Source organism: Cygnus atratus, chromosome 17 (assembly GCF_013377495.2).
Source record: "Cygnus atratus isolate AKBS03 ecotype Queensland, Australia chromosome 17, CAtr_DNAZoo_HiC_assembly, whole genome shotgun sequence".
NCBI lineage: Eukaryota > Metazoa > Chordata > Aves > Anseriformes > Anatidae > Cygnus > Cygnus atratus.
The window spans coordinates 14397300-14410552 of NC_066378.1; the positions used below are offsets into that span (position 1 = coordinate 14397300).

At 40.0% G+C, this 13253-nt stretch overlaps 1 protein-coding gene across 1 annotated transcript in view; it reads left to right on the forward strand.

The window, feature by feature from the left end:
• Positions 1-13253, forward strand: part of GRK3 (G protein-coupled receptor kinase 3) — a 70340-nt gene that overhangs the window by 37033 nt on the left and 20054 nt on the right. The window contains exons 5-10 of the mRNA XM_035565801.2: positions 218-292; positions 1924-1985; positions 3111-3162; positions 3755-3846; positions 6637-6736; positions 12863-12941. Coding sequence (XP_035421694.1) covers positions 218-292; positions 1924-1985; positions 3111-3162; positions 3755-3846; positions 6637-6736; positions 12863-12941 — 460 coding nt within the window. The remainder of the gene's footprint in view (positions 1-217; positions 293-1923; positions 1986-3110; positions 3163-3754; positions 3847-6636; positions 6737-12862; positions 12942-13253) is intronic.

The following is a 13253-nucleotide window of genomic DNA, read 5'->3' on the forward strand; positions in this document are numbered from 1 at the left end:
CTTCTCATCTTCCCCACTCCTGCCTTCCAGCTTTAGAATCATTGTTTTCCTGCATCATTTTGCAAGTTTTACAATAATACACTTCAGAGAAGCTATATTACATTCATTCTAAATTATGTATATTTATCTTTTCATATGGTTAAACAAACAGTGCTGTAAACCGTAAATGAAACATTTCCAACTGTGTTGATAATCTTTGTTTTTCTTTTTCCAAAAGCCTTTCTCGAAACAAGCTGTAGATCATGTACAAACACATTTATCCAAGAAACAAGTGCCAGCCAGCCTTTTTCAGGTGAGGTTAAGACAGTCTGTTGAAGTTTTCTTCACTTATTTGACAGTAAGTGACTTTGTGCATAATACTTAAGAAGACAATAAAATGGTACTGGTAAATATTCTGTGTAATAGTGATACTAGTACGTTTCGCTATGTTGAATAAAAATTATAAATTACTCTTCTTTGTATCTAAAACATTTGTAAGCACAGTTATGAAAGCTTACTATACCTTGGTGTATGAACAGAATAGTTTTCAAATTTCTGTAATTTTAAGCCATTAAATGTTTTAGAGTAAATCACTTTACATCAGGAAGATACACTTTTGTTAGCATAAACCAGACTGTATAGTGGAGAATTTGCCTTAATGTTACAGTAATGTAAAATCTTTGAAAACATTTTTCCTGTTTCTTTGATTTAAAGATATATTTATTCATAGTTGATTAAAGTGAGGAATTAAGCATTCGTACTAACTTGCTTGTTTTGGTCTTTCCACAATACAAAATCCTATCAAAAGTTACCTTTTAAAACAGGAGTTTCTCTACCATTAAAATTTTGGTGCTTTTAAAAAAATATTCCTAAAATTCTGAATTGTTAAGAGAGTATAAGATTTGCATATCCTCTTTTGTGTACAAGAAGAAATGCTATCCTGGCTTATTTGCAAAATTATTCACGTTTTATGATTTTATTTACTTTAGAAAATGAAGAAATGAGAAGTGATTTTTTTTTTAATTGTTGCAGCTCTAATACAGATTGGTACAAAACAGGAAGTTCAGATTTCTGCTAACTTTTATAGTTAGTTGCATTAAACCAGTTTGTTTGTGCAGATAATGAACCTCATCAATCATGGGATGCATATAAGCTTCAATTTCTTTGATGTAGATCCTAAGTATTCTTATATATTGCAAAAATGTGCAGATTGCCCCTGCCTGATTTTTCTTACTGCTCAGTGAACTGTTTTTAATGTTGCAATTAGGTGAACTGACAAATTGATAACTACATTGCAGGAGTTATCTCTCACTGCTAATTGGGTTGGGATTTGAGATCACTGCATGCCATCACGCCTTAAGAGAAAGTATTTCTCCTTAGAAAAAGTCACTTGTGAACTGAAGGTGCTGACTTCTTTCTAAGGTCTGAGAGGAGAGAAGCACCAGAAAGATGAAGTGTGGCAGCAGCTCTGGGAAGCACAGGCTGCACAGGAGTGACCAGGTGTTCTGTTCAAATACCTAAGAGAAGAACTGTACTGTGACTGCTTTGTAGAAATTGTTGTCAATAGCTACGTGCTGTACAAAGGGTTCATACAGCTCCCCACAAGGGAAATGTTTAAGGTTTTCTAGCTCATGAAAATATTTTGTGTTTGACTTCAGAGCACCTGCTCAGACTTGGAAAGCTAAATGAAGCTTAAATGCTTCACTTAGCCTTATTCAAGGCAAACAGAGTAAATGCTGTAGTTACAAAGGGCTGATGTACAGTGTGGAAGAACTCTTAGTAGCGTATAGAATTAGAGTCACTGCAGATTTTGCAAGCTAGACATTGGCTTGTGAACTTCAGAGGTTCTCAAAACTTGGCATGTGAATTGTGTGTATTGGGTAGGGTTGCATAATCAGCTTGTTGTCTACTTAAATATTAAATGTGTTTCTTAATCCTTTTTAGCCATATATAGAAGAAATTTGTGATAGCCTCCGAGGAAAAATATTTCAAAAATTCATGGAAAGGTATGAATGTGACCTATTATGTGAACTTTCTACCTACTGTAGCAGGCAGTCAGGTCCCTTGAGTATTGCTGTAAAATAAGGCTAAAAATGTTTAGTAACCTTCATGTACTGGTTACTTAGTGTATTATCAGTAGGCTTTGCAGATGACTAGGTTTGTTGTATATCAAGATTAATGTCAGGATGTATCAGTGGCAAAATTTTATTCGTAGATAATTCTGTTGCTCTGTGTAGCAGTAATAATGGATTGCAGTTTGAGCTTAAAGTTTTAAAAGCACAGAACTATGTTGTTGTGGGACGATCTCAGGAGTAGCCATCTCTTGTGTGTGACCGAAAGACCCAGTATTTCTGTTTGGTGCTGGAGCACCTTGCAGTTAGGCAGAAAAAGTCTGGTAAGGAAAAGAGGCATAGACCTTGGTCAGCCGAACAGCCCTCTAACGCTGGTGGAACTGAGTGTGTGTGCAGGGTCTGTAGAGTTCAGCTCTCATCCAACTGCAGCCAAATACACTGTGTAAAATGATGTGGTGGTCTTCTGCAGTCAAATGGAAGTAACTGTAAAAATGTCTCCATGGAACTATTATTTCTTACTTTGAAAATAAAGACTTAATTATTTATGTAGGAATAGGAAACTATTTTTGGTGACACCTTGTGGGATTTTTTTCCCCCCATTTTAAGATAAATATGGGTTTAAAACATTCCTCAAAGTATATAAAGGTTCATTAACATAAATGGAGCTGCCTCTGTTTTCTTATAATTATCTTTGTCTTTATATAATTTAAATGTTTGTTAGGTCCAATTCCTATAATTATCTGTCTCTTTATGTAATTCGATTGTTTGTAAGTTCCAAAGTTAGTTTGTTCGTTTTTAAAAAATTAAAAACATGCTGAAGGAGAGATGTATAACGTACTGAGCATTTCCAATTACAGCAATGATCTTACCTGATAGCTTTCTCTTATAAGGATGTGAAGTATTAAATCTGTACTGCCTCTTTTTGGTGGGGGTAGGATTGCAGTCCTTAAAAAGGAAGGCTGTCATTTGGTAAAGATCACAACATAGGTAATCGCAAATTTTATTTTCAGTATCAGAGTACTGACTTTTTCTAACTTTTAAACCTTTTTTTTTCTACAGTGACAAGTTTACTAGATTCTGTCAATGGAAAAATGTGGAGCTAAATATTCATGTAAGTACTTACACGTATATTTATCTTGTCAAAGGCAGATATAAGAAAGAAAACGATCAGTTTTGAATACTGCTTCTTAAAAGGCCTTATCAAGAAGTACAGTGAATGTTACTGATCTGCTGTTCTATTCTTAGATGTGTAGTCCTCACAGTTCCTTTCTGGACAACCCTCCTGCCTGTCTTGGTTAATAGCTTTATGATTTTTATAATAGCTGGAAGAAGCTGAACTGCTTGAATTGCTTCTTCACAGCACCACGCCACCAGTCTCCTGTTTCCCACAGCTCCAGCATTGTCACCAGCATGCCTTACCTCAGCCTCTGCTTTTGTCCCTATACACTGCTCTTATACAACCGTGTAAGAATAGCCATCCTCTTCTGCAGGCTTCATTATAAGACTGTCAGTCTTAAGCAAGAGCAGTCTCATTTGCCTTACTGTTTGTTGTACTCCACACAGTATTGCTTGCAAGTATGTTGAAATAAAAACAATAGAGCTCCTTTTCCCAAAACAATAAATGCAATATAAATATCTATAGTTAAGCCTCTTACTGAAAAACTGGTCTGTTTTTTTTTCTTTTTTTCCTCCCCTGCTTACAGCTGACCATGAATGATTTTAGTGTACATAGAATAATTGGAAGAGGGGGATTTGGTGAAGTGTATGGTTGCAGAAAAGCAGACACTGGAAAAATGTGAGTACATACACACTTTATTTTAAAGATAGCTGTAAACTCTGAACTATGTAAGGAAATCCTTCCAGTCATTTCTTACAAAATCACTGCAAAGCAGTGTCGAGTTACTGTATATTTCCTCCTAATTAAATTTTATCCCAAGAGGTTCAGATTTCTGGATCATCTTTAAGCTTTGTTTGATATTTGATCCTGTTATGTGCCATGCAGCAGGGCTTCGGTCTGGTGGAGTTCTTAAGCATGTCCTTCATTTAAATGGTCTTGTCAAAATTAATGGAGACTGCACATGTGTTTAAAATTAAGTATGTGCTTAAATGATTTCCTGGATCAGAGCCTAACAGTGCTGAATGATATTTTTGTGGAAACCGTGGTGACTGTGTGAGTTGTTATCTCTCATCTGCTGAAGGTTGCTGTTCTCGCAGCAAATCCTATCACCTCGTTGGTGCTAACATAGTGTTAGAGGATGACATAGGAATATGACCTCAGTGTCGATCAGTCTGTAGGGTCATGTCTGGGCAGGGACTGAATATGGTACTTTAGATCTGTGTAATTGCATAAGTTTCTGCTCTGATGAGCGCATGTTTCACTGGCAAAAGCAGTGATGCTTGATTACATTTGGAAGAACATAGTTCCAGTGTTGGATTTTGTTTAATAGAGCTCTTGGTGGGAACTCCAAGATCAACTCTGTGTTTAATTTTTTTCTTTTTCTGGTCTTACCATTCACACACTTTTCCTTATCAACAGATTTCAATTTCTAGACATTATTGTCCTATTAAGTCCTGTTCTGAACATCTGGGCATTGATTTAACAAATTGTTCTTGATGTGTTTTTTTTTTTCTTTCATCTTGCTCTTCTCCTAACAATTTTAGTCCAGGGACCATCCTTACACGTTTCTATTCTACATAAGCATGGTATGTTTGAAGCACCAAATCTCTGCAGTTACAGCTGGCTTCACTGGCAATTGTGTGTGCTTAGCATCCTTGGTAATAATAAAATTCTGAGCTATTAACCAGTGGAGGACATCTTAATGTTGCTGTCACGCTCAGTATTTTTGCAGTGACCTCTCAAGTATTTATATTAATACTACTACTAACAATACTGTCTTTATTCTTGCTTTGGTACTTTTTTTTTTTTTGGTCCATGTACAATTCATTAATTTGTCGATGTACAAAAATAAACATCTTATTCAGCTTGAGCCACACTGAGTAGGCATCCACCCTGAAGAGGTAGTTCTCAGGTTCCCAGCCATTTTCATGCCAAGTTTTGCTATAGCAGGAGGTGGATAAAACTTGGGACTAGCAGGGGAAGCAAAGGACAGTTTTTCTCAGGTATAAATAGGGTAAAGGAAAGTGAAATGTGGGAAAGCCAACCTTTTTCAAATCTGAAGTGAAACCTTAGATTAGGTTTCTGGGTAGAGGTTTGGTTTAGTTCTTTCTTAATCCAAACCTGTTTACCCATCCCTAATCCAGATCCCGTCCACTCTAGATGGCTGCCTCTGCTGCACTTACTGCCTGCAAGGAGCTTGGGAAGCCACCCCTCCAAGGTAAATGCCATCGGTGTTTCACTAACCCACAAAGATACACCTGAGGCTTCTTTCACATCACCTCCTTCAAGGACATGTAGATAGGGGCCAGAGATACAATTCAGAAAGCAGTCCAAAGGGAGAGGGACAGCAGTGCTTTGTGAGCATGTAACTTGATAGAAGAATGAGATACTTGATTTCAATCAGCCTGAAATGGCCCCAGTCATTCACTTGGAGCAGTGACGTCGAAGCTAAGTAAAGGGTAGCGTGTGAAATGTTATTTATAGTCCTCGTCTACTGACTTCTCAGCAAGAGCACGTGCTGTGAATAAATTCCCTGTTTTAGAAACTCCAGATTCCAGTACGCTCACTCTCACTCTTCCCCACTCACAACACATGCATGGCAAGTACTGATGTGGCTTTTTTGGGAGCGCTGGTGGCGAAGTGCAGAGCGAAGGTGATACGAGGCCCTGGTTCTGAGCAGAGCTGTCACAGCATAGGCAGTTGGTAGCACTGATGCAGTGCTGCAACATGGTATTCTCCTGAGCTTATTTTAAAATGAATGGCCCTGCCCTAAAAATCCGTGGCTGCCCATGTCTAGAACTGTTCCGTGGAGGAACATACCTGTCCTTCTCTGCTGTTGGCTGATAGTAGGTTCACCTAACGTTTTGAAAAAATACCCACAGACTGTATTGCATCCTACTCTTGTTTGACAGTTGTTAAGGTAACATTGGTTTTTGAGCAAAATTGCATTTCTTGTGTAATAGATTGTAGGAGAAGATTAAAAAGCTTGCTTTCTTATGTCTAACATTTTTGGGAGTAGAAAACATGCTTTAAAAACATAAACATATAAAAAACTCAGTGTGTACTCAAGATACTGCTTTCCTGGTAAAGTTTAAAGTATAAGAATTAAATAGAACTGCGATAGGGTCTCTGTTACTTAATTCATGCTGCAAATCCTTGCTTGTAGGTATTGAAAAATGGGTATTTCATATGTAATTCCTATATCACTGTGGTTATTTGGACACAGAACTATTTGTCAGAGCACATTTGTCTGTGAGGAGGCTTCTGTTGAAAATGTTTTAATTCTGTGAGATTTTGGAGCTTTTTTTGTTTAGCCATGTAATGATGTGTTCTTAGTACCATGCTGAAGTGTTTAAAGAGCCTGCTTGCAGGATACTTAAAATAAGCATTGCATAATTGCTAGTGAATAATACTGAGTATAGGAGGAATTTTTTTTTGGTGCTTTTTCTGAATGGTTAATATTTTCAGGTATGCAATGAAATGTTTAGATAAGAAGAGAATCAAGATGAAGCAAGGAGAAACATTAGCCTTAAATGAAAGAATTATGCTGTCTCTTGTCAGTACAGGAGTAAGTACTCATTATTCTTATTTTTTTGCATATGATATTAAAACTGTTATGTATAAAGCATATTTCATCAATTCAGCTTTGTGACATGCAAAAGTTAACCTCCCCCCGGAAACCTTCCCAATGATTCTAGCAATGTGTCTGAAGTAAGGATGAAAGAGCAAGCTTGTGTTCCTCACTGGGTGCTTACAGAAATGAGCATCTCAGGTGAAGAAGGCTTGAGGAGGTTCCCATTTCTCTCTCTATCACTTAGTTTTCTGAATGTATTAACATTCCTTTTGCAAGTATTTATATTTGAAACTTTTCCAAAACATTATTCTGTCTGTAAATAAGATTTCCTTTTCTGCTGTAGTTAGATAATACTTTTGTAGAACACGAGATGCTATTTCACAAAAAAAAACTTCGGTTACAAGTTCTTCCTCCTTTTCCTGTGTCTCCGATGTTATCTTACCCAGTTTGCCCGTTTTGTTTTTATCTACTTCAGCCAAGTAGCTATCAAGATGTAAAAAGTAAGTCTGCCCATCTAGCATACAAGTCTATTTAAAATTGTGTTACTAGTGTGCATAAAAAGCAGCCCCACTGGCTGTAGTTTCAGCAGACTGCACCTCGCTGCCCGCAGAAGAGTTCAGCAGTGTGCTCAGACACGTGCTCACACAGCTTCGGAGCACGCTTTGAAGTGCCAGAGCCTTCTGAGTACACCGGCCTCATTAAACAAAACTTGAAATCAGCTCGTATCACCATGGTTACATGTGAAGTTGGTAAAAAGGTTAATTTTCCTCATAACTATTGTGGTGTACAAATTCAGCGTTCGGTTTGCAGCTTAATGTAAACACATCCCCTTTTCCCAGCCTAGTTGAAGCACGAGAAGGAATTGCGTGTGATTTTGTTCTAGACTTGTTGGACAACAGGTGTGCAATTGGCATAGTGTCTGCAGTGCAGGAGGATTTGGTTTACGAGACAGCAGAGAGAAAACATTCTGCTTTACTCACAGAGACACGATCGGTATCTTGTGGAGATTATATAAATCCTGATTTGGGTTCTGCATTATCCAAAGGATTAGTAAATGCTGATTCCTTTTTTTTTTTGAAATCTCACTTGTGATGTACTTAGTTTGATGTTGTCCTTTATGTCCACCTTTAAGTGCATGCTCGGCATCCTTGGGGTCCTGTGAAGTTGAGGGAACCCATGGGTCTCATGGGGCCTGCAGGTGCCTTCCCCAGCAGGAGCCTGGGCCTGCGCCCCCATTGCTGGTGGCTGCAGAGGGAGCGCTGGTCTGGTGGCCCTGGTCTTCTGCAGACCTGGCTTTGAAAAATGGAGTCTTGTTTTTCTGGGTTTGCATATCAATACAGAATCCTAGTTGCTAAACAGTGCCCTATTATTGTCAAGTAAAAGCACTGTGAATCTGACACCACTTGGTGCTTCTCAGCCTGCGGTAGGCACCTGAGGTCCTTTGTGGTGCAGGCTGACAGGAGAGCTCATGGCATTTTTGTCCCTAGAAGGTTAGCTTCTGAACTTTTCTTGCCACTCGTCAGATAATTTTCCTCTACTGTTAGAAACACTCTGGTACAGCACATCCTAAAACAGAAATTAGGGAAGGTACACATCAAGGTGTCATCGTGAGGTTAGCTTTTTCCTCACTGCAAAGCTCCGAAAGAAGGACGAGGTGGTTGTTCACGTGTCCCACATTAGAACCTCCTCCCCTGCCTCGGCCTTGCTCTGGAGAAGGGCAGGCGTGCACTGACATTAAAAGGCATTTCCTTCCACATAGAATGGCATTTACATTTTGTATGAGAATGGAGACAGAAGAAGGACTGGAGAGTATTTATTTGTTCTTTTATCTCTGAAATTAAGCATTGGAACAATTTCGTAAGAGCTGCGCTGGGTTTATCAGTCTGACTTTTTTTAGCCCAGTTAACCTTTGTCACCAGGGATAAATTGCAGCTTGAACAGAGGCGTTGGCAGCCCTGAGAGCCAGTGGGGTGGAAGGAATTCTGTGGTGGAGACTAGAGAAGAAATCTAGGCAAATTAATAATAATCATCTTACTTCAATTAGTGACTCTGTTGCTCCAGTACCGAATGTAAATTTCCATGTCTAACGATTCACAAAGAAAATGGTTTGCGAGGCTGATAATGGTGGAGCTCGTTTGCTGATAGGAGAGCGCCTAGCAAGGCATTTAGCAACAGAAAAGCAAGACAAGCAGCTTGTTGTTCTGGTAAGCATCATCAGCTCGTTAGTGACTTCTTTTACATTCTCAGAAAGAGAGCTTGAAAAGAGATTTTATACAAAATGCCATCAATTCAGATTAGATACACCTGCCCTTGCAAGAAATGCTCTAGCATTTTGGATTTGCAGAATTAAATAGTTATGAAAACGGTAGAAGAAGATGATTCATTCCGCTCCCAAGCGCAAGCCGTCGGGTTCGCGTGGCGCCCGCCTTCCCCAGTGGCAGGAGTTAGCGCTGCCCAGAGCAGCCGGGGAACTGGGAAGTTCATTTTAGCACAATTAGTCACGTAACTGGGAATCCAGATGTCTTTGCAAAATACATAATAGCAGCTGTGCAGATTACACATACGTCTGTGTAATCATTTTTGTTAACCCACCTAAGATTTTGGCGTTGACAACTACTTCTTGAACAGGGAGCTCCCAGACCCGAGTACATCGTGGCCGTGTTGTGACAGTAGCTGCTCACAGAGATGGTTCAAACCATGCGGCCAGAATCACGACGGACACCTCTGTGGGGCGCAGGAGCTGTCTAGCAGCACAAAACGGGGGCTCTGCCTTGCTTGGATTATCCATGGGTGTATTTCCTTTGTCATCGACCCGTGGTGTAATGCAGATGAACTGCTCAGGCTTCTCGTTCCTATTCTGCAAGACACAGGCCCTGTCTTCCTCTCCCATATTGACTTTCAGTCTGGAGGCGTGAAAAGCACGTTGAAGTTCTTAGAAGCCAGCGTAATCAGGAAAATATTTTACTTCCTGTTTTAAGAAAAAATTGTTTCTGTAATACCCAGTATTTACCTAAAATTCAAAAACAGGAACATAGAAGTCGATGAGACCACTCCTGCTGATGGACTGTAGGAAAAACAACTGCCAGAGGTGCTGTTTGTGGAAGCGGGGATTGTTCACGAAATCCTTGGCCGGAGGGCACAAGGTGGTGGTGTGGGCAGCCCAAGGCACGACCAGCAGCCTTGCAGGGCTGGGGCTCCACGCTGCTCTGGGGCAGTGAAGCTTTTCAGCTCTTTTGGGGCTCATTTGACAAAAAGAAGGCTGGATTCAAGGTGGCGTTAAAGGGATGATAAGGATAAGGTATGTGCAGCAAAAGTGGACAGGCTGAGTAATAATACAGCTGAAATTGAGAGTCTTTTTTTTCCCCCTGTGAGGGGAGGTACCTTATTTTTGTATGTACCGAGATTTGTAGGAGTCTTAATTATGCTCGAAATGTGGAATCTGCCCCCCAAATCCTGTTAGCGACTCGAAGGGCCACCTGTCGGAAAGGCAGGTCTTCTCCCCGCACCAGAGGCACCGGCCTGCACATCTCTGAGAGAGAGCAGCCACCATGGCGCGGAGCCGCTGCTGCTGACCGCGCCGCTGTGCGCTACGAGCGGGCTGTGCCTGCCTGCTGCAGGAGTCAGAACCAAAGGTTTCCTTCTGAAGCATGGGCTGGTACGCTAAGGTCTTTCAAAGATTACATACCTACAATTTAAGATACACACTCTATTTTTTTTTTTTTTGCCTTCCCTGTGATTTATTACCAGAAATTTGTCGTCTGCGGTTTTTGGACTTAATCCAGAATTGTTTAGATATAAAGAACTGTTTCCACACTGTTTTTAATCTACACAATGTTGTCATACTGTTATTTATATTTTTTCACAACAGAAGCTTGAGTGCTGCTTTGAAATATTATTTTATTGGGAAATATCCTTTATTGCTTTATGTTTCATTTTTTAAAAATACAGTTTTTTATTTTTATGCTGGGAAATACTCTTTTGCAGTGGTTTTCTGTCAGAAAAATATGGCACTACTGCTATTTTTTCTCTGTTAAACAGTGAGAGGGTAGTGATTAAATTAGGAAAGCTTACAGAAAAATGAATTATGCGTCGCATTTACGCTTGCAGATTTCTTTTTTAAAAAAATGGATTCCATAAAAATCTAGGCATATCGTCTTCAGGGATAGGAACATCCTTTTAGTTATATATTTATTTACTTGTTTTATGTTGTTTAGATTATAATACTAAATCCTTTCGGATGATTCGATTGCTCTGAGGGTTTAGGAAGCCTGCTTAGGGATGTGTCTGAATTATCCAGTTAATTCAGAAAGCTAACAATAATTCTGCTAAAGCTTTTGCTCCAAAGTTAAGTCATAATGCTGCTAGTGTACAGATATGAGCAATACAACGTTTATAACAAGAAGTGATATCTTTTATTAGATGCCATGTTGTCTTGCCTATAGTGTGCTTGTTTCTAGGACCATTTAGCAGTCAGGCATTTTCCATGCACTTTTCTACAGGGCTTCTCAAACGTGTGCTCACGCTCAGCAGCGTTGTACTCGGGATGAGGATTTGCACAGTCAACAATAAATCACAACGGAACAAAGTTTGGTTTGAACGTTACCGCGGGGTCAGCGCACAAGATCTGGGAATCTCTGGGGATTAAAGACAAGCGTGTAAAGCTTTCTATTTAAATATACTGGATGTTGCCTTACGAAAGGATGAACTGAGGTGAACCGTCCCGGGGCTGGTGGGGATCCTGCCGCGCGGCTCCGTTATCAGCGGCCCAAGGCCACCGCACTGAGCTGCTTCTCAGCTGGAAGGAAGCGAGTTCCTGTTCGAGATTCCCAGAGCTTTCACTATCAATACTGCAATAATTAACACATTGTTTCAGTTATGTTAGGTCAAATTCGTGCTTCCTGCATGGCATCTGGCTCGTCAGCAGTTAAGCTCGTCTTCCTGTCAGCTTCTGTGGTTTGGGGTCAGACCTTCAAATATCGGTTTTATGGTACAGTTTGCCAGGACAGCACAGCTGTTCTTGAAGTTTTTGTTATAGAATGTCGGACCAGCTCTGGTTTCTTAGGGCTTCAGAGAAAGGATCAACAAGGTAATAGCCATTGCTATTAATTAGCCGCTTGCATCAAATACAGACCTAATGAAGAGAGGAGGGTCTGTCAGCTTCCTGCAATGGTTTCTTGCAGTGTGCCTTCATTATAGGTGTACAGCTTGCTGAGCAGATGATTTGCAGTAGAGATGTTTATCCAGCTGTATTTTTTATGGCTGCTTGTATTAAACATCCGTGTGAATTTGGGCTAAAAATCATCAAGAAGTAGAAGTGTAATCCATGCCATCCCTCCCTGTGCCTGGCTGATCTTCAGGGACGTTCTTAAATCTGCACCCCCACGTACTCGCTTTCTGTGCATAGTGCAAGCCTTGTTGTTCTTGCTTCCATCGCATTACATACAAAGCAGAGCTGTGATTTCCTTCCTCATGTGTTTACGTTCCTTTTAATCATCTGCTGCAAACTCTGCTGGAGAGCTGAAGGGAAGCAGACGGTGGGAGGAGGCTGACTGTCACGTTTGTGCAGCTCTCAGGGAGGTTCAGCAGAGTGGACAGAGTGTTACTAGCGTAGCTGCGTTTCATGTATAGGCAAGGACAAAGTTCTCTTTCCTTGGGGATTTTGTGTGTGATGCAACTCAGATTCTCCATCAGCGTTCCAATGGTTGCGCGTTCTCCATGCAGTCATGGGAAATAGTATCCTTTACACTTCATGGTCTGAAGCTTGTTAGCTTTAATGTATATTTCATTGAGTATCTAGCACAAACTGTGGTAAATGCTTCCAGAATACCCCTAGCTTCTGTAGCTGGAAATCTTCAGAAGATGATGATGCTACCTGCAGTTTGTAAGTCTTCGCCTCCTCATAGCCTTTTTACTTTCGTATTGAAATAAGATAGCAAAATCTTAAGATCTCTGTACTGTAAGTGAAACATCACAGTACCTAGATGAGTAAACAAATGGCTGTAGAAAATTATTATGAATATTAGCAAGTATCATAGCAAAAATATCACGTTTACTTTTAGCTTCTCTAAGTAGTAATTTGCTTATTATCTGATTAAAAACTCTCTGCTCCTTTTCTTCTAGGACTGTCCTTTTATAGTATGTATGACCTATGCCTTCCACACCCCTGACAAACTCTGTTTCATTCTGGACCTGATGAATGGTAAGCAAGGTTAATGAAGGTGATGACAGTATTACAGAAATATTGGCAGGAGGACTAGCTGAGGTCATGAGGAGAATGAGGGGAAAATAAACTGAGGTGCACAGCATCAGCCTGCGAGCTGGAGGCATAAATTGACCTAAACCAGGGCATGTATAGAGCAGACTGAAAAATCTGTTACTTTATAGCATTAACAGATTTAAACAAAGATATCAGAGAATCTAGTAGGTTGGAAGCTTGAGGAAATGATGGTCATGTGGAGAAATGTATGAGGAGATCAGGGACACAGCTTTCAGAATAAAAATAAAAGGACTG